The sequence below is a fragment of the Rhipicephalus sanguineus genome, chromosome 8 (assembly GCF_013339695.2).
Source record: "Rhipicephalus sanguineus isolate Rsan-2018 chromosome 8, BIME_Rsan_1.4, whole genome shotgun sequence".
Lineage (NCBI taxonomy): Eukaryota > Metazoa > Arthropoda > Arachnida > Ixodida > Ixodidae > Rhipicephalus > Rhipicephalus sanguineus.
In genome coordinates this window covers 134,996,240-135,014,397 of record NC_051183.1, presented here as the reverse complement: position 1 = coordinate 135,014,397, position 18,158 = coordinate 134,996,240, and the positions used below count along the sequence as shown (strand labels likewise).

The 18,158-nt window shown below is 47.9% G+C and overlaps 1 protein-coding gene across 1 annotated transcript; it reads right to left on the bottom strand.

Moving 5' to 3' along the window:
* Nucleotides 1-1,591: 1,591 nt before the first annotated feature.
* On the bottom strand, nucleotides 1,592-3,612 carry LOC119403522 (uncharacterized). The gene is made up of 2 exons (XM_037670453.2): nucleotides 3,180-3,612; nucleotides 1,592-2,999 (listed from the first exon to the last, which is right to left on the bottom strand). Exons 1-2 carry the CDS (start codon nucleotides 3,610-3,612, stop codon nucleotides 2,401-2,403), a joined length of 1,032 nt encoding a protein of 343 aa, XP_037526381.1. The 3' UTR covers nucleotides 1,592-2,400.
* Between the last annotated feature and the right edge of the window lie 14,546 nt (nucleotides 3,613-18,158).

Below are 18,158 nucleotides of genomic sequence, written 5' to 3'. Positions count from 1 at the left end.
GGTACTCATCCCCGTTGTTTATCCATACGCCCAGATATTTGTATTTATCCACTATCTCCAGCGTGACTTCCTGTATCTTATGCTCACTGCCTTCATTATCATTAAGAATCATGATTGCCGATTTTTCCCTACTGAACTTCAAATTTAACCTATCTCCTTCATTACCGCAGATGTCTATCAATCCCTGCAGATCTTCCTTGTTGTCGGCCATTAATACTATATCATCTGCATACATCAATGCCGGTAATGACTGTTCAACGTGTTTTCCTTGCTTGGCAAAAGAGAGGCTGAAGCCGAGTCCACTCCCCTCTAATTTAGCTTCTAATCCTTGTAGATACAGCATAAATAACAGAGGTGACAAGATACACCCCTGTCGAAGCCCGCGTTGTATCTCTATAGGTTTGGATACCTGTTGTTCCCATTTTATAACTACCCTGTTACTTTTATAGATGTCCTTTAAAAGATTAGTTATTCCATCTTCCACATCTAGTGTGTCCAGTATTCTCCACAAGTCTTCCTGAATCACACTATCGTAAGCTCCCTTGATATCTAGAAATGCCAGCCACAGGGTCCTGTGTTCTTTTTCCGCTATTTCAATACACTGCGTCAATGAGAACAGATTATCCTCCAACCTCCTTCGTTTATGGAACCCATTTTGTAGTTCCCCCAGCACCCCCTCATTCTCCACCCATGTCTGTAGTCTTTCCTTTACGATCTGCATCACCAGCCTGTAAACTACTGATGTCACTGTTATAGGACGGTAGTTGTTTATATCAGCCTTGTCCCCCTTTCCTTTATAGATCATGCTCACCCGGCTTAGTTTCCACCCATGGGGGGCTTCACCATCCATTAGTGCTTTGCTCGTTGCTTCTCTTAATGTTTGCTTAGAGTTTGGACCTAATTTCTTTATTAGCATAATTGGGATGCCGTCAGGGCCTGTTGATGTGCTATTAGGAACCCTCTTCTCTGCCCTTTCCCACTCTCGTTGTCCCAGTGGAGCCACTGCGCTAATTGGTCTATCCTCATCCGTTAGAGTGCATGCATCGCTGCCTTGTTTAAATTTTTCTGTCATCATTGTTCTTATAAATTCCATTGCCTCATCCCCTTCTAGCCTAACCCCTTGAACTGTAGTTATAAACCTCTGTTCCATGCTTGTCTTATTACTCAGAGAATTGAGATGGTTCCAAAACTTTGCAGCTGCCTTTCTATCCTTTTTGTTTACTTCCGCCATCCATTGGGCCCCCTTTCTTCTAATCCTTTCATTGATCAGATTGGAAGCTTCCCTTCTGCAGCTCAAAAAGTTGCCCCATTTTCTTTCGACATCATCTTCCGGTTCACCCCTCTGTTTAGCATGCCTGTGTTCTCTGGAGGCTTCCTGACGTCTTACTATGGCTCTCTTAACTCTCTTGGGTTTGTGTCTCCTTTTCCCGGTTGATTTGGCTCGTACCTTAGCAAGCTCCAACTCAAACAGTCTAGTAAGATTTGTGTACGTCCACACTGTTTTAGTATCCTCGGTGATTACTTTCTCAGTCTCTTTAGTTGCTATTTCTATTTGCCTTTCTGAATAAATATTACCCTGTGGTTGCTCATATTGCCTCCTTCCTATTTTCATTTCTCTTCCAAAACTCAGCTTGATACGTTTGTGATCACTACCCAAGCTTCTGGAACCATATTCATCTATGTTCATCACCCTTAGCCTATCATACATCCTATGTGACATCAGTGCGTAATCTATCGTCGACTGCAGCCTTCCCACCTCCCATGTTATCTGCCCTTCGCACTTCTTGGTACTGTTGCAAATGATTAAATCATGCCTTTCACACATATCCAGCCGCATTCTGCCAGTTGGGTCAGTATATCCATCCATATCTTCTATGTGCGCATTCATATCTTCTAATATAATTATCTCGCACTCTTCTCCTAGTTCATCAATGTCCTTTTCTATGCACTGCACCATTTCTTGGTTTTCCTCTCTGGCTTTTGCTCCTGTCCACAAGTATACAAAACCCAGGAGTGTCATCTGCCCTGCCACTTTCCCTTTTAGCCATAAATGTTCCCTGCACTCCTGCTTGACCCTTTGCCAGTCTGTACTTTTATGAATAAATGCCCCGATACCACCCCCCTTTCTGCTGCCTTCTGTTCTATTGCAATATTCCCATGCATAGTCCGGATTGCTAGGTGGTTGTTCCATGTCCCTAAGATGTGTTTCTACAAACCCATATACCATCAGCTTCTCCTCCCTTAGTTGCTCTTCTATCTCTCCCCACTTCAACATATTCCTGCCACCCTGCATGTTAATATAACCTACATCTGAATTTGCTCGGCCCTGCCTACGTCGATTTCTTCTCCCCCGGACTCTACGTGTCTTGGATATTGGTGCCACTTTGAAATCGTATCTGTCTACACTGGTGGCCTCAGGGCACTGGGTCCCCCTAAAAAAGCTGTGGCTTGGCGACCCATCCTATTACCTACCCTCCTGCCCGTGGCACCACTGTAATGAATGCCATCTTGTGCAAAAGGGCGGAGGCCGGGTTCGTACACGTCTTTGTTTACCTCCATTACGCTGTAGCTGAGCTGCCGGCTCATAGCTCTGATGACACAGTTAGCCTCTATCACCCTCCTTTCCATACCGCCAGATTGCCCCCAGACTTCTGGGATGGTGCATATTGTCACATGCACACCCTCAGAAGCTTCTCGAAGCTTACGCACCCCATCCTCTAACTGTCTCTGAAGGTTCTGGCTCTTTCCCTTCAGGACATCGTTGAGACCAGCATGGATGATGACGAGGTTTTCACCCTCCATGCTGTCCCCCACCACTTCCTGTGCTTTGGCCAGTGCATCCGTCATGCACTTTCCTGACTGGGCCTCCACTTTTACCCTCCTGTCTGCCTTCACTGTCGTAAGGACTCCCTGCTTGACTCTGGCTACATTGGAGTCCCCCACCACTAGGACCCTTCTACGGTCCAGTCGTTGGCTTCCGGCTTGCGATTGCTGTGATCCTGTTCTCCCCCGCTGATCCCCCGTTCACTGAGTGTCCCCGACTCGCGATAACGAGCCCGCTGCCGGTGCTCCTTGCTTTGCCCCGCCGGAAGGCTGTCGCGCCACATCGCTGTAGCTTTTTCTCCTGCTGTCGCCTATTCCTACATGTGCCACTGCAGCCCCTAGGTCCCCTTTCTTGCCTGTTTCTGCCTGGGATTCCTTGATGCCCTTGCCTTTCGCCTCACATTGCTCGGGACCGGAGTCAAGCGCCATAAGCACCTTTACTCGCTCTTCGAGCTCGGCCCGCCTTTCCCGTTCCTTCCTTAGATCGGCCTCCATTTGTTCTACTAGGCTGGCGGTAGCCTCCCCACGCTCACGTGCCTCTCCGAACTGCGCTTGGAGCTCAATTCTCTTTACTCGCTCCACCTTCAGCTCCCCCTTTAGCTCCTCAATGCAAGATTCCATGCGCTGCACGGCCGCCTTCACTTTCTCGCACAGCTTGCACACGAAGCTCGCCTCCTCAGCGTCGGCTAGACTTGTGAAGGCCGTCTCATCTAGGTAGCACCAGCGCGTGTATTCCCCGCACTGCACGAGATCACTGGCGCCCGTGGTTTTTTCAGTCCGCTTAACCATCGCCCGCTCGACCATCGAACAGAACACACAAAGTTCAGTCTAACACCGTTAATATATTTAAACAGGCGCACCCAAACACACTACTACGGGTTAAAACTGCCGCCTACCCCGTTAACCACGTGGTCAACGTTCCCGCATCGTTGCCCGTGGCGCACGGTACTCGCGTGTTACCAAAGATGCACTAAACCGCAAAATAATAGTTCTTACATCGGTTATCTCTACAACCCCAACAACACAACGAGCAATATAGAGAACAAATAAAAGGAAAAAAGAAAAAAAAAACTTATCTCTTTGTACGCTGCTCCTGCACCGTCCAACCAGCCGAGCAACCACGGTTCAAATTTTGTGGTTGCGCCACCTATCAGGCGGCATGAACCCTACGTGCCTGGGCCGCGGAAGGCGGCCATTGACCACTCTTTATGTTTACTATGTTACTCTATGGTCGTAGTCCGTAACCAGTCGTAACGCTAGTACCAGATCTTGATCTCCAAGGTGGTGCCGGTGGGAGATTTTTCGTGTGCGTTGTTGAACAATAAAAATTCGCAGCGTGCGCTTTAACTAAAAGCCGAATTCTTCTGTCTCTCATTCCCCATTTGCAGCCATTGGCATGGTTCAGTAGGAAACGCTAGTAGAAGTAGAAGTGTAAGTGTTAGCTAAAAGCTGACTTCTTCTGTCTCTCATTCACATTAGCAGCCATTGTTTACCTCCAAGGTAGTGCCTGGTGAGATTTCTCCTGTGCGTGATTAAACAATAAAGATTTTGTTCAAAACGCCGTTGACTGATGAAATAAACCAACGAAAGACGCCAGATGTTTTCTAAAAGCAAAACGAAAGAACGCCAGATGTTTCTAAAGCAATACGAAAAGACGCCAGCTGCTTAACGAAATACGCCAGAAGTTTTCTAAAGCAATGGTTTTCTAAACAATAAAAATTCACAGCGTACATGTAAAATAAAGTGAGCTGCAAGTCGTCATAACTCTCATCGAACCTTTAGTATAAACGCGCCAGATCTCACGTCGGTGATGATGCACTGGGCAGAATTCGCGGAAGATTCACGGTTTAACGATGAACCTCCGCTGCTTCGCCCACTCATCATCATTCAACCCGTGGATATGCTGTGATTTTTTCCCTGTGGCGTTGGCCCGGCGCGGCGACGGCTGAGGCCCAGTGTGGTGGCCATGGGTTTCTTCATTGAAGTGTGCGGGTAACCGTTTCAAGTAGTTTGTCGTTCTAATAAACATTATTTTTGAGTTTCGGCATCAGCGGATGCCTCCCGTCCTTGGCCAATGCCACAAACCCCACAAACCCGTTACCGGAGTTTCCCGAGTGAGCGGCCACCCAAACCAGATTGATTTTGGTTCTGTCGTTCTTGCGGAAATTGAAGACACTGTTTTTCAGTGGACGGGAGCCCATGAGCGCGAGTGGCGAGCGTCTGCGAGGCTTTGTCATCTCCGCCATTGCGGGCGTTCTCTGATGAAAAGAAAGATATCGGCAGACGCGTCGGCAATTGGCATAGCCGCATCATTACTGCAAGAACACCAAAATGAATGGCGCCTGGTCATGTACGCATCGCGAACGCTGACAGCGAAACGCGATACTCACAATCGAGAAGGAGACGTTTGGCATTGTATTTGCATGCGAAAATTCAAACCACTTCTCTTATGGCTTCAAGATGTCGGTAGAGACTGACCACTAAACTTTGTTGGCCATCGCAAAAAAAAAGCAAAAAAAAACATAGGAGAAATTACTCCCAGACTGCAGCGTTTTTTTGCGCGTTTGCTATGATACGAGTATGCCTTGCACTTCGTTCCGGGCAAAGATGTGCTCTAGTCTGACATGCTCTCGCGTGAACCCGCGCTATCTCCCAAGTCGAAAACTGCGAGGACATTGAGGTTAATGCAGTCTCTCTCGTTTCGTGCATGATAACCCCATCGACGAAACATCACCAGTCATTGACGGAATATTGCCTAAAGGATGCAAAATTGTCGTACCCAGGTCGATGCGGGCTGAAATGTTAACCAAAATACACGACGGCCATCTGAGAATCAATAAGTACGAAGCAAAAGCGCGCGCACTCATGTCTTGGCCGGTACTGGACAGTAGCTTTCAATCGGTGATTCGTTCTTGCAGCGCATGCCAAATGTAGGCGGTCACACAACAGTCTGAGTCCCTGATTATGCGCCCGATACCCAATATGCCGTGGTACAGAGTAGGCAATCCACATATTCCATTTTGCTGCTGAAGCGCAAGTAGTTGTGTTCGACGCATGCTCCAATTTTTCTCAAGTTGAAAAATTAGCTAAATCGACAGCGCACGACGTTGTACAAAAAACGACCGCAATATACGCACGGTACCGGATCCCCATAGAAGCTGGGATTCCCAAGAAGCGAGAGCCTCTACAACAAGAAGACACTTCGCATGTGCTGGACGACAGCTGCTCACGCTAGGCCATAGTGCATCAGGAAGTGACTCCTCGGTTTCATATCTTGGAGACAGAGGATGAAAGGTTTCTAAGGTGGAATAGGCAGCACCTGCTTCAAACACACGAAAGATGCCACAGGATAGCTGAAGATTTTATCAGCACCACTCGAAATAGTCTACATAACGATAGGCAGGAGCATCAGCTTCTGCAACATGCTCCAAGTGCACCAGGCTTCAATGGTCATCCGTAAGCCCGCGCACATGACTTCTCCTAAGCTGGTGCTATGCAAGCAGAGCACCGCGGGTCGACCCGTCATCACAAGGAGCCCGAACGGATGCATTACGATGCGCATGGTCGTGAAGACTCCGAACTTCTCTTCCGGACTCTGTTTTTAAGTTTTGCGTTTCTTGTTCCTTTATGGGAAAGAAGATGTATCGTACTTAGCTGTTTTGACAGCAGGCGCGCTGACCGCAAGCCGCGTTCTCCCTTCCCCTCAACACGTCTACGCACGCCGTATCCTCTCGCGCGAGCTCTATAAGATAGTCAAATAAAGAGATCAGCGTTGTTCGTTGCCCAGCCACCAGAAGTGTATTTTGATTCAGACGCTCGCGTAGACCTTCGCGTAGACGCTTGTGTTGCACCAGCGTCGTGAAAGGCATCAACACCATTAGCTTCGAATCGACGGATGGAATTTTATTGTATCCTAGTAACAAGGGTCAATGCCACCTACAAAAAAAATTCAGGCCTGCTCACTACCGCGGCGACGTCACGCGTCTTGACCGAGCGAGCGAACGCGCGGGAGACAGTGAAGTCATTGCCACTATCGTCTCCTATGAAATGATAAAGCGTTCGCAGCTAGTTTTACATGCCTAACAGCTTTATTTTGCCTTTTGCGTCGGGATTGGCGCTGGCTTAAGGAATGTGTTACGCTTTAGAGCCTTTGGTGGTGATTGGTCTGTAAGCGACTTATTGTTCCACTTAAAAATAAGAAAAGATTGTGCGCTATTGAAAATGTGACCGATTTATAAATGCGAAGGTTGATGGCCCCGAAAAGTGGCGAAACAAATAAGGTAACTTTGATTCATACTTAATTCTTTATTTACACACACACACGCGCACACACTGTCCATAGGATGCGCAGAAACTGTTCCTATTCATGTGGTAAACTGAGCAAAATTGTCGGCACTGCGTCCAAAGGTCCAGAGTGAGCCGAGTAGCCCCCATGGGAGCTTCTACTGTCCTGCCGGTTCTTGGATCGGTGTACGTGGTAGTCGCCCATAAGTGTTCTGGCTTGAAATCGAGCTCACACACCTGAAAACCATTTAAGAAAGCGGTTTATCACAGGCTTTCCGCTCCGCTGTGTCCCTATTTGCTCAGTTACAAAACAACAAAATCTATGAGGTGTCTACAGGCATCCCAATTCGGCTGACTTGCAGCAGTACACATTTCAAGGAAACAAATTAGGCGTTAACTCGTGATGTTCCTCGATGTGTCTGTGCATCTATGCGCAGCCACGGGGTGTCTGCGCAGTTCGGGGTTCCCTATTTAACTGATGCTCTACGTTCAATAAAAACAGTTGGTAGTGTGCGCTCGATCTGTTGAAGTAGTGTTCATTCTTTGTGTTGTCCTTTTCTAGTTTAGCGTAAATTTTCCTGCATAGTATGAACCAACTAGCCCCTCAAGGCGTCCTGATCAGCATAATTATAATACCGCAAAACGGGGTCGGAGCACAGGTAATAAATTCAATGTACAAAACAGATGCACGACGCCACGCACCGACACTCCTTAGCTTTTCTCAGTCAAAAGAAGCCCGTGGTGCTACGCGCAAATAGCGAAATATTTACCGACCCTGAAGAAAAAAACGCCTGTTCTGGGAATATAGTGCCACGCGCGTCTATTGCTTCATTTTTATGAGTTCGGGGCGCGAGCAGCGGAGCGCGAAACGCATCTCTCGCACCGCTTGTGAAGTCGCTTGATTGGATAAAAAAGGTGCGTCTACTTCGTTTCGCCGTCGTTTTGCAGCCAAGCTCACCGCGTCTCGGTAAGACGCGCTCGTCAAAAACGGGAAATATATGCACTTTCTAAAGACGCTACATCATCGCAAGGGTGAGCGTCTGCGACGCTCAGCTAAATGTGCCTTATTTCAAAGCTTACGCTAACAAGTCAGAAGGGCACACGATATTATTTTATCGAAATAACTGAACGTGTTAGAGGTGATGCCTTTAAAACACCTGAAAAGCAAGTAGCATAGACTACACATACCTTTGAATCACGGAGAGAGAATGCATATTGATGTCATCCCGATGAACGGCGCGCTCTCATTTCTCTTTTTGCTCGCCTTGGGAGAATGAATCCACTGGAACCTTCAGTACATCGCCAATATCGGCTACACTTGGGCCCACAGCACTACTCCATTGGGAGACCTTGCAGGTGTACAACATTCCGTGAACGTGCACATCACATCACCACGCAGCTCTTCACAAACGCAGACCACGGTCTTCAAGCGGACGCCAAAAGAAACACCAGTATACCACGGCAGGCTTCGTCAGGTTTAGCAATCCTGCTCTCTCGAACGGCGTGAGCATGCATGCGCACGTCTAATCGGCAGGAGACGAGGGTCAAAAATGACTGACGTCAGAGGCCATGCCCGGAGTTGTGAGCAGGTCTGAAAATATTCTAGAGGGCGCTGCAAGGGCCCATGCGACTGTATCCGTATCAGGCAACAAGCGTATCGTACAAACAACTTCTCAGGCAAAAAGACGCAGTTGTCATCTGTCTTATGTCAGTAGAGCCCAACCAAGATATAAGCCAGTAGGTTCGGGACCATAAAGTAGTTTCGTTATATCCGATAATGGTTGTAATAGCAGAGACAGAAATTAGCTTTAGCAAATGGGATATCTGTCTCGTTCGAAAACCCTACATACAAAAAAGCATTGTAATGGGCTTCCTAACCAAACAATGTTGTCCTTAGTGTCTTCTTTTGGGTGCTAAAATTAAAGACCAGCACATGAGAACGTCTATGATAATGAGGTGTATCAGCCAGCAGAATATCAGCAATCTCAAATATTTGATTGTTTCGACCCCGCCTCCCCACCGAAATACATTGTCGTGCCGAATCGTCTTTCAATATTTATTGTGCTGTTTTTTGCTGATATTTCGAGCCTACCGCGATCCAAATATTCTCGTGTTGTCAATTCCGTCATAAAAAGGATGTCTATACAGTTCGCAATTACCTTTAATTCCGTATCAGTGTTCGTTATAACAATAACCAACTTATGAGTGACTTGAGAGATGAGAAGAAATACATGTACTCTAGTAAAAGGACAACTGTGTGTACTTTCGCGAACGGCGAGCTGGGACTGCCAATGGAGCCAAATAGTATGGGGCGCACGTAGGCTAGTCAATCTTGAAAGCCTCCCTGTTGGATATGGTTTCATTTCGAAGGTTTCGCTACCTACATGAATAGCTTTACTGGTAGCCTCCTAACGGATGTTGCTTCCAGAAATAAAATCAAGGTTACAATTGATCCTCTAAGCAAGCTTTGACAACAAAAAACAACTGATTCCAATGTTGCCGCATAAATATCTCCCACAAATTCCTATGTCACCTGTCAATGGGTAGGGTCAATTAAAAGAAGTACTGACATCCGTAGCAACGAATGAATAAATTGTTGTGTAAGGGACGCGTAATGGTAGATTTTCATTGTAGGTTGTGGCCTGCATTAGACCGCTACTTATGAGCGGTATCACCAATACGTCTGTCATGTTTCCCACCGTAGTGTCACGGCCCCAGTGTAGCCGCTGACAAGAAATAGAGTCCCTGGACGAAGTCATGAGGACAATGTGCAAGAACATGAATTTGGACGGAAGTTTGACGGACCCTCACACGTGCGATGCACATTCCGAGAGCAGCCGTAGTTACTCCATAAACGACACGTACAAAGAGGGACTCGGGCGCCGTAACGATCTTACTCAACCGTGCACAAAAATCGCAGCTCATTATGAAAATATGTTGCAGCAATGCTGCAAGTCGGCCTAGTTCAAACACATTCATCTTCACGGATTCGGCCGACCACAGGGAGACAAAGAAGATATACAGGAAGACGAGCGAAAACTAACAACTTCATGTTGTTAGGTTGCGGTCGTCTTTGCGTATCTCATCTTTGTCCCCGTGTGCTCGCGCGAATATGTGAAGATGGAAATATGGGCACCGGTATCAATGAGGGCAGTAACAGGGAGGTCATTCACTTCTACAGCAAGCAGGTTCTTGTCCGTAGTCAGCGCCACCTCTGGGAGCTGCATTGCTCAGTTTTCCGAGTATGGGCTTCCAGTAGGGCAGGGCGACGAATAGCGACGGTGCTGAAATAACTGGGAGCGATGCTCGTGTGGGGACGGCGAGCGACTGGAGCGTCGGACTGATGTTGCAGGAGCTTCATTGTATGGTCCACTCTTACAAGCGGCATACTGCAGGGGCCGGTTGTCGCCGCGCCGATAGCTAGAAAAAGAGCGAGATGGCAAGGTGTGAGAACGTCAGTAGTTGAAATATGTCTCACCCCATAGCAATTAAAGCAGATTGCCTTGTCTTCCGGCGTTCGCACTTTGCGTGGTCACGAGAGCAACGAAACGTTTCCGGAGCACGCGAAAGCGGCGTCATGGCACTTACACGTGGCTGCGTGAGCGAACAGACGGGCTGCAGTCCAACATCAGAAAGGATGGCGGAGACGCCGCCTCTGTTTCGCGAAGCACGACGTGGACTACGCTCTCTGCGGTAGGCAGTTGACGGCATGTTGGCTTAGGAAGCCGCATGAACGGCTCTGCGAGGCGGCGATACTTCAGTTCTTCGAGTCGCCGGCACACTTTGATAATGTCGCCCATGGTTGAGCTGTCCTTGGACACCAGCAGATTGAAAGAATCATCTGAAATGTCTTTGAACACATCGCTTACTTAGTCTTCCTCGGTCATGTTGCTATCGACACGACGGCAGAGAGCAAGAGCGTCAATATGTACGACATATACGGTTCGGTCGAAGTTTGAGCCCGGCTGGAAAGATCATTAGAAGCGGCGCACTGGCGCCCGGCTTGTCTAATAAAAAGATCACGGAGCTTGTGCTTACAGGCCTCGCAACTCGTTATATCTGCTTCATGGGCCTGTAACTACACGTCTGCTGTTCCGTAGAGATAGAAGGCAATGTTGGCGACCGTGATTGTCGGGTCCCACCTATAGACCGCTGCAAAACGCTCGTATTTCGCAATGCAGTCATCGACGGATGACTGTCTGACATTGTCATCAACGACGGATGGCGTTTTCATTGCCGCAGAAGTTACCAGGATCGAGCGGCTGAGTCAATAAGTCTGGCTGTACCGGCTGGGCGGACGTCCGGCTCGAAGGAAAAATTTCCTTTCGTTGGCAAAGCGAGATTCTCCAGGACACGTCCGCTGCGAGGTTCCGTCTTGCGTCGTACCCAGCACTTCTACCAAAATGTTGCGATTATGTTTAGAAGATATTTACGAAGGAAAAATAGTCCAACAGTCAACATGGTGGCTGTTCACTAGAAAACGTCGTCCTCCTCCACTTCCTTCTCTTCATCGTGATGATAGCTGCAACCCCGCAACAATATGTAAAGTAGGGACGACGAACTTTTAAATGATAATATGCGCAGTATTTACATTGGTAGCAAAAAGGTATTTACGCTTGCAGCGGAAACCACCTTGCACCACCCTCTTGCTCAGATAAATGGCAGGCGTGCTGCAGTTCTGGTGGTGGAGGTTGTATTGATTGTTAAGTTGTAACCGGCTATAGTTTGTCTCCGTGGATGTACTGCTGAGATTACCGTTCTTCCATAGCTAAGCATAAAGTGCTGTAAACACACGCATTGCGGACGCACGACTGCTATCTCGTAGTAGAGTATACTTAGTATTCTGCAACTTTTGCAGTTTTGCAGTGAAGCTCTATATAAATAGACCATTCGTCACTACGCGAATTTTGACCCTCTCAACAGGCATCCCTAGCAGGCATGTACCACATCTGTTGGGCAAACCTCACTACTCACCTCTGGTCCAGTAATAAAAGTATATTATTGACTAATTCATTATTAAATAAAAAGATTGATTAAGATAGAAATGGATCCATTACCAAATAACTACGTAAATATCCTCTTAGGGCTTATGTCACGAAATCCGGGTTTGAGGTGGATTTGAACCCAGGTATTCTGCGAGGCAGTCACATATTCTACGCAGAACTACGCCAGTGCTTGAAGCTACTTATGAAACACACCCGATACCGTTGTCCATTCGGTTAAAGAGGTGGTGCCACCAAATTTGTGGCTTGCGCGTGCTTTGCTGCAGACGTTTGTTATAGCTCCAGTGCACGTAGTAAAGCACCAACATTCTTGTATTCTTGTTAAATAATATATCATCCCATTACTTATGTGAACAACTTTCCGTTTCGGTTTCTGGGCGCCGTGTTGGGCAGTGACGTCGGAATATAGGATGCTTGGTCACGTGAGTACGAAAGACTGTGACGTACGTAGTGCTGAGTCGTCTGCTCCTGCACACACGTGTCGCACAACCAGCAGCGATTCCAACGCGCCGACAGTGACCATGGCTAGCTGCAGCATCCGCGATTCCCACTCTTCGTCTGCATCCGCGTCCTACCCCAATGAGGACCTCGACTTTCTCTTTTCTGGAAGCAGCGAGGCGAACGACGTACGCGGCTCCGTCGAAAACCCAGACAATCATTTTATTTTCGATCCACCGGCCTACGACGACGAGGAGTCCTCCGCCATGCCGGACGCCATTGAGGAGGTTCAGCAGCATGTTCAAAGGAAGGCTAATATCGACTGGCATGTGGCGATTATTGATGTTTTCGAAGTTTAGTTTATAATTGTGCTGTAATTTTCCACTCCAACAACGTATTTTTCAAGAAAGCTAGGGTTTCCATGGATGGATGGACTGACGGATGGATAAACTTTATTTTGGTTCCTTGGAGCGCGGTCTGCTGCGTGGCGGGCCCGTTGGAAGGTTTCCATGGAAGCAACTTATTACATATCTTGCCCTTTGCCTAGTCGCACTGTAGGCATCTGCCGCCTTCCCTCGCGAGTATGACTGTATGCGCTCTGATCACTCTGATCTGCTGTGACGTCGCTCAAACTTTCGTTGCTCTTCCCATAGAGTGACGTCAGTATTAGAAGCAGTTAGCGATGTGTCTAGATCGCGCGAACGAGCATTTAGGAACTCTTTGGAAGTGACTTAAAATATGCATTACACGTTTGCTGTGTATAGCCCTTCGTGTTGAGTGTCGTTCCATACAAAGGAAACCCACAACAGGCTTTTTTATAGCCTCGCAATGTGAGGGCACAACCCATTTAAGGACTCGCGTTAAAAGATGTAATATTGCCTGGCAGAAGCGTAGAATCGCTCCACTAGTCGCACCATGTGAAATGCGCAACGAGTGGGCGGGTGGTTCGTGGTTGAAATCTGCGCTCCCCATTAAAGGGGCTCAGCCATAATTCGTTATCATCATCAGCCAAGGCATCAATAAAGTGTGCCGCCACATAGGGGCGCCTACTGCTTTAAATACGCGTAGTGTGTGCTTCGGAACTGCAATTGTAGTTGGCACACTAGGATAGTTCACAACGGCCAACTAATTCGCGGGGTAACAGGCACAGGTGCACAGAAAACTGGGAAGGCTCGCACGGTCCAATAACGTCACACTTGGAGAGCTCCGGCAGGACTGGTCAGAATTCGTCCCCCCTCCCCCCCCACGCGATGGAAAACCCTGCGTACGCGTATGCAACACAGGCCTATGCTGCGGAGGGAACGCGCGCGAAGAAAACGCGCCAACGTGATCAGCACTCCGGTAACATGGTACACGCAGTCCTGTATTCCGGTAGCACGGGAACGTTAGAACGTAATACGGTCGGGCTCCAAACATATTGGCGGCGCAGCGCCCCGCAAAGCCAGGGCTACCGACAAGATGGCATTTCCGCCTCGATCCCCATCCGAGAATGGCCCCATCCGAGGGCGACGTGCGCATCGGGCAAGCGAGACTGGCGGCAGTGACGTTCTCTGCAGGAAATTTTTCACTGTCATTTTATACGAAGGGGAAAAAGGGAAACTTCACGATATTGCAGGTAATTTCAGCGCCGCAGAAATTTTTCTATAATGTTCAAAGCATAGCAGTTACGAGGTGCTTTCGGATTCTCCGATCATTTCTGGCGCACGTAGCGAGCGAGATCGCAGTCTTTGAGATTCGATCCCTTTATTTCTACAGTGCGTATTTTTGTTCACTCCGGCGTTAGTTTCGAAACCCACACAAGAACAATGTAATTGTAGCGCAGGAGCTATGAGATCGTAGCACACCCTTGTGGAAATCATTCTTTTGTTCGTCATAAGCTGGCAACTATGTGGGTGAAAGAAAAAAGAGGAACTAAAGATTTGCATTTTTCTTTCGTTGCACGTGTTGGCTGCACCGGCTGCTTTGTGAGAAGTCATGGGCTCCAATGACATCACCGAAGACGGCGCCGCATCATCAGATCCTAAACAGACAAAAGAAGCGAGAAAAAATTCATGAAGCTGTTTTGATCGAAGTGGCTCAGCCTGCCGGAATTTAAATCACGGTTTGTGGAGCACGTGACTACAGAAGCGACATTACAATCCTGTGGCGTGATAATTAAATGCGGTAAGAGTGATCATCTGAAACATGGTGAAACCGCGAAACACCAGACGGCTATCGAGAACGATCAACGACATGCTGTCGAATAGTGCTATGTTCGAGAAAGCCCAACGCAGGAAATCACCCAGTGAAGACGGCGGCGATCAAAGTGGCAGTGTTCTTCGCTACACAAAACGTCACATATTCGAAGTGGTTCATCACCTTGTGTCGGCGTTGAAAGAAATTTTCCAATCCAAAGTGATAGGTCAATTGACAATGGGCCAAAAAATGCACAAAAAGTTTGAAGAAAATTCTCCCAACTGTTGACACTGTGGAATCAGTTCAAGTGTTGCGAGACACAGAGTTTTCAATTTTAATCTAAGAAACCACCAATATAAGCATTCAGAAGGAACTGTGTGTCTTTGTACGGCCTGTAGACGAGCCTTCGTGAAAGATGAAGATGGATTTGTTGGAGCATGTTCAAGGTATTGCCGCCTACGGGACAGCTGAAAGTTGTCATCAGCCCTCGAACACTGTTTCAGAAAGAGAGGCATTAGACTGCAAAATGTTATAGGGCTTGGATCTGATAACGCGAGCTTTTTGGTTGGAAAGCATAACTCGGTAATTACCCGCCTGGTGGAAGTCCATAAACAACTGGTCATTCTTCGATGCATGTGCCACTCAGCGCATCTTGGTGCAAGTGTTGCTTCTGCATGCCCTACCGAGGACACTGGAAGAGATGCTGCTCAGCATCGTAAACTACGTTTCGGGATTAAACAAGACCACGACACTCACTAAAAGAAAGAATGAAACTTCTCTTTTTATTCAGCGGCCACGTCTACAGAAATGCGTGCGTACAGCATTTCTTGCGCACCGCACATCCCACTTAAAGCACCATCCAACGACGCTCCCTCGCAGTATTAAAAGCCGATTAAAAGTCGAGCGCGATATGAAGGTGATCGCGCGATTGTCGACCAGCCTAGCGTCCCAGGGACCTAGCGGCAGGTTTCGGAACAGTAATAATCAAGATTACGCATTTTTCTCGCCATCGTTGGCTGTTCCGTGCTACGACATTCGCCCCTACGAGGAACTCTACACCTTTCTTTCTATATTAGGCTTTCCATTCGTTGCGATCAAGTGTATTTTCGTTGGCTCTTATCTCCGCGGAAGATAACAAAATTCCTGGGAAAGATCTGGTAAACCTGGTGTTTGGCACTGCTTCGTTTCAACGGCTTGCTATGTTGAACGACTGATATCGCGTTGTCGTACAAGCAAAAAATAAATGAAACGAAAATGTGCTTTCCTCAGACGGGAGTGATCGCAGTTTAAGGAACAGCAAAAAGAGTGATTGACGCTTGCCGGATACCGCCCTCTCCTCGAAAGAGGATTCTTGGCCGTGCCGCTGTTGTAGTTTTTCGTTGACGTTCGCGCGACCACGTTCATATCGCGCACGAATGTACATTGCGACCAGCTCCGCGCTGAGAAAATCGCCTCTCTATGTCTCTCTCATATATATATATATATATATATATATATATATATATTGTTACTGTTATGGTGCAGGGAAATATGCCAGTATTTCATTCGATCCGTGCTGAGAACAATGCCTGAAATAAGGAATTCTCATGCCTCAGATTGGGAATTCTTCGACGCAGGCCGGAACACCACTGACTGGCGGGACGTAACAACCGACACAGTGGCCAGTTTGGATCAAGCGTCTCGCAACTGAAGGTGCGTCTGTGCGTCGCCTCAGGCGCCTTCCCGTCGTCCCCTCCGCTCGCCGCAAGTGCGGTTCAACTCCAACAACTACTGGGCCCTTCTCGGAAGGTAGCTCTTGACGACCACGAAATGTTTATTTTCCGTTGCGTGCCATTCGCTGTTGCCCGGATAAATATTACTCATGCCGCGGAAAGGCGAAACGTGCGGTAGTTTTCTGTCGCCATAAAACTGTTCTGCATATCTTGCTTAACGCACCGGGTTCGCTATCGCCAAGCGATCTTCATGCAATTATAATGCAGTATTCTTTCCTCCTGGAAACAGGGGTTCTTTTCCGTGAAGTGAGGGCAACTCCTTTCGAATAAGGTTAGTGAAAGTTTTCTAGACACGCGGGGATGGCCCTTTCTAGAAAAAAAGACGTGCCCACTGCGGCAGAGGGGCGGCCGGCAAGCCGGAGCACTGGTCGCCTCAGTTTCGGCTGTTTTCCTGGCCTGGAATGTATAATTGAGAATGTGGGGGTTCACGCAATGAATAGCCGCTTTTATAAGCCTCTTTGAAACGTTCGTCATAGCACGTAGAAGGGGCAACGCCTCGAGTTGGGGAAGTCGCTACTCAGTCAGCTGACGACCGACCCAAGGCCTTTTCCCAATTATTCAGGCGAAAGCCATATATGCCTCATGAAACCCGAAAATCGGCCGTCGACGTCCTCCTGTCGATGGTATTAACACGAGTGATGCAACAAATCGTCATGTGAGGATGTGACAAATTACCAAAATTAGTGACTTCATTCAGACGTCAACATGCCGTCATATAACATGCCACGTTGTCACTTGTCACGTATAACTTGTCACGTTGTATAACTATGCCGTTGTGTAACTTGTGACGTCAACACATAGCACATCGTTGCTTGCACAGTGGCTGGAATACTATTCTAGCCGCTGTAGTTGCTTGGTCAAAGGTGGCTCCATCACGGAGGCATTGTCAAACCACGTTAGATGCAGAAAGCTTTCGGAGGGGGATGCGGGAGGATCAATACATTGACTGAGAAGAAAAGGAAGATGATGGCTTTCGCCTTCGAGTTGTCTTAGGCGCTTGCATTATGGGGCCTGTGATTTTTCTGCTTTCTTATTCCCTGGAGTTTCTTAAACAGTAAAAGCCTGTCACCTCCTAGCCTTTTCAAGCGCAGCTTGCTATAACACACTGGGTGCCGCTATGTGTCTTCACCACGTGTACATGCATGCTTCACAGTGCTAGTGAGTTGGAATGTGTGTGTAACTGTTTATGTTTGCATTCATTTCACTTTGAAGCGAAGCTTGTTGACACAGATAGTTTGGTGGCCGAGTCGTGCGCGAAACAGCCGGATACCGGGAGCGTACAGAAATACCTCCCACGCAGGAGTGGCGGTCACATGCCTATTTGTATGTGGCCCTTTATGTTCCCTCGATCAGGGTTCTTGTCGGTGATCAGCCGCGGCTGATGTGATCTCATGTCGAGGTCACTTGCCGTTTCTCGGTTTGCAGCTCAGCACGACAACGCTCGTGTCGTCTGGCCTCCTCTTTGTCCGTGTCCTTTTTCGGTGCAAACCATGAACGTAATCCAGCTCAACCAATTATCTATGTTACTTCACGTTACCATATTAAGGCGGAAGCCTAATTGCCTGGCGAAACACAAAGCTTGACCGTCGGCGTCCCGTGTCATGGGCGGCGTCGGGGACCAGTGGTACAGAAAAACATCATCATGTGAAGAAGTCGGAGATCG

Bases quoted from the DNA above. Each gene is read 5' to 3' on its own strand.
- LOC119403522 (XM_037670453.2), bottom strand. From the start codon at position 3,612: ATGGTTAAGCGGACTGAAAAAACCACGGGCGCCAGTGATCTCGTGCAG. The intron at 3,000-3,179 runs GCAAGAAAGGGG...GGGGGAGAACAG, and splicing joins GGAATCCCAGGCAGAAACAG to GATCACAGCAATCGCAAGCC.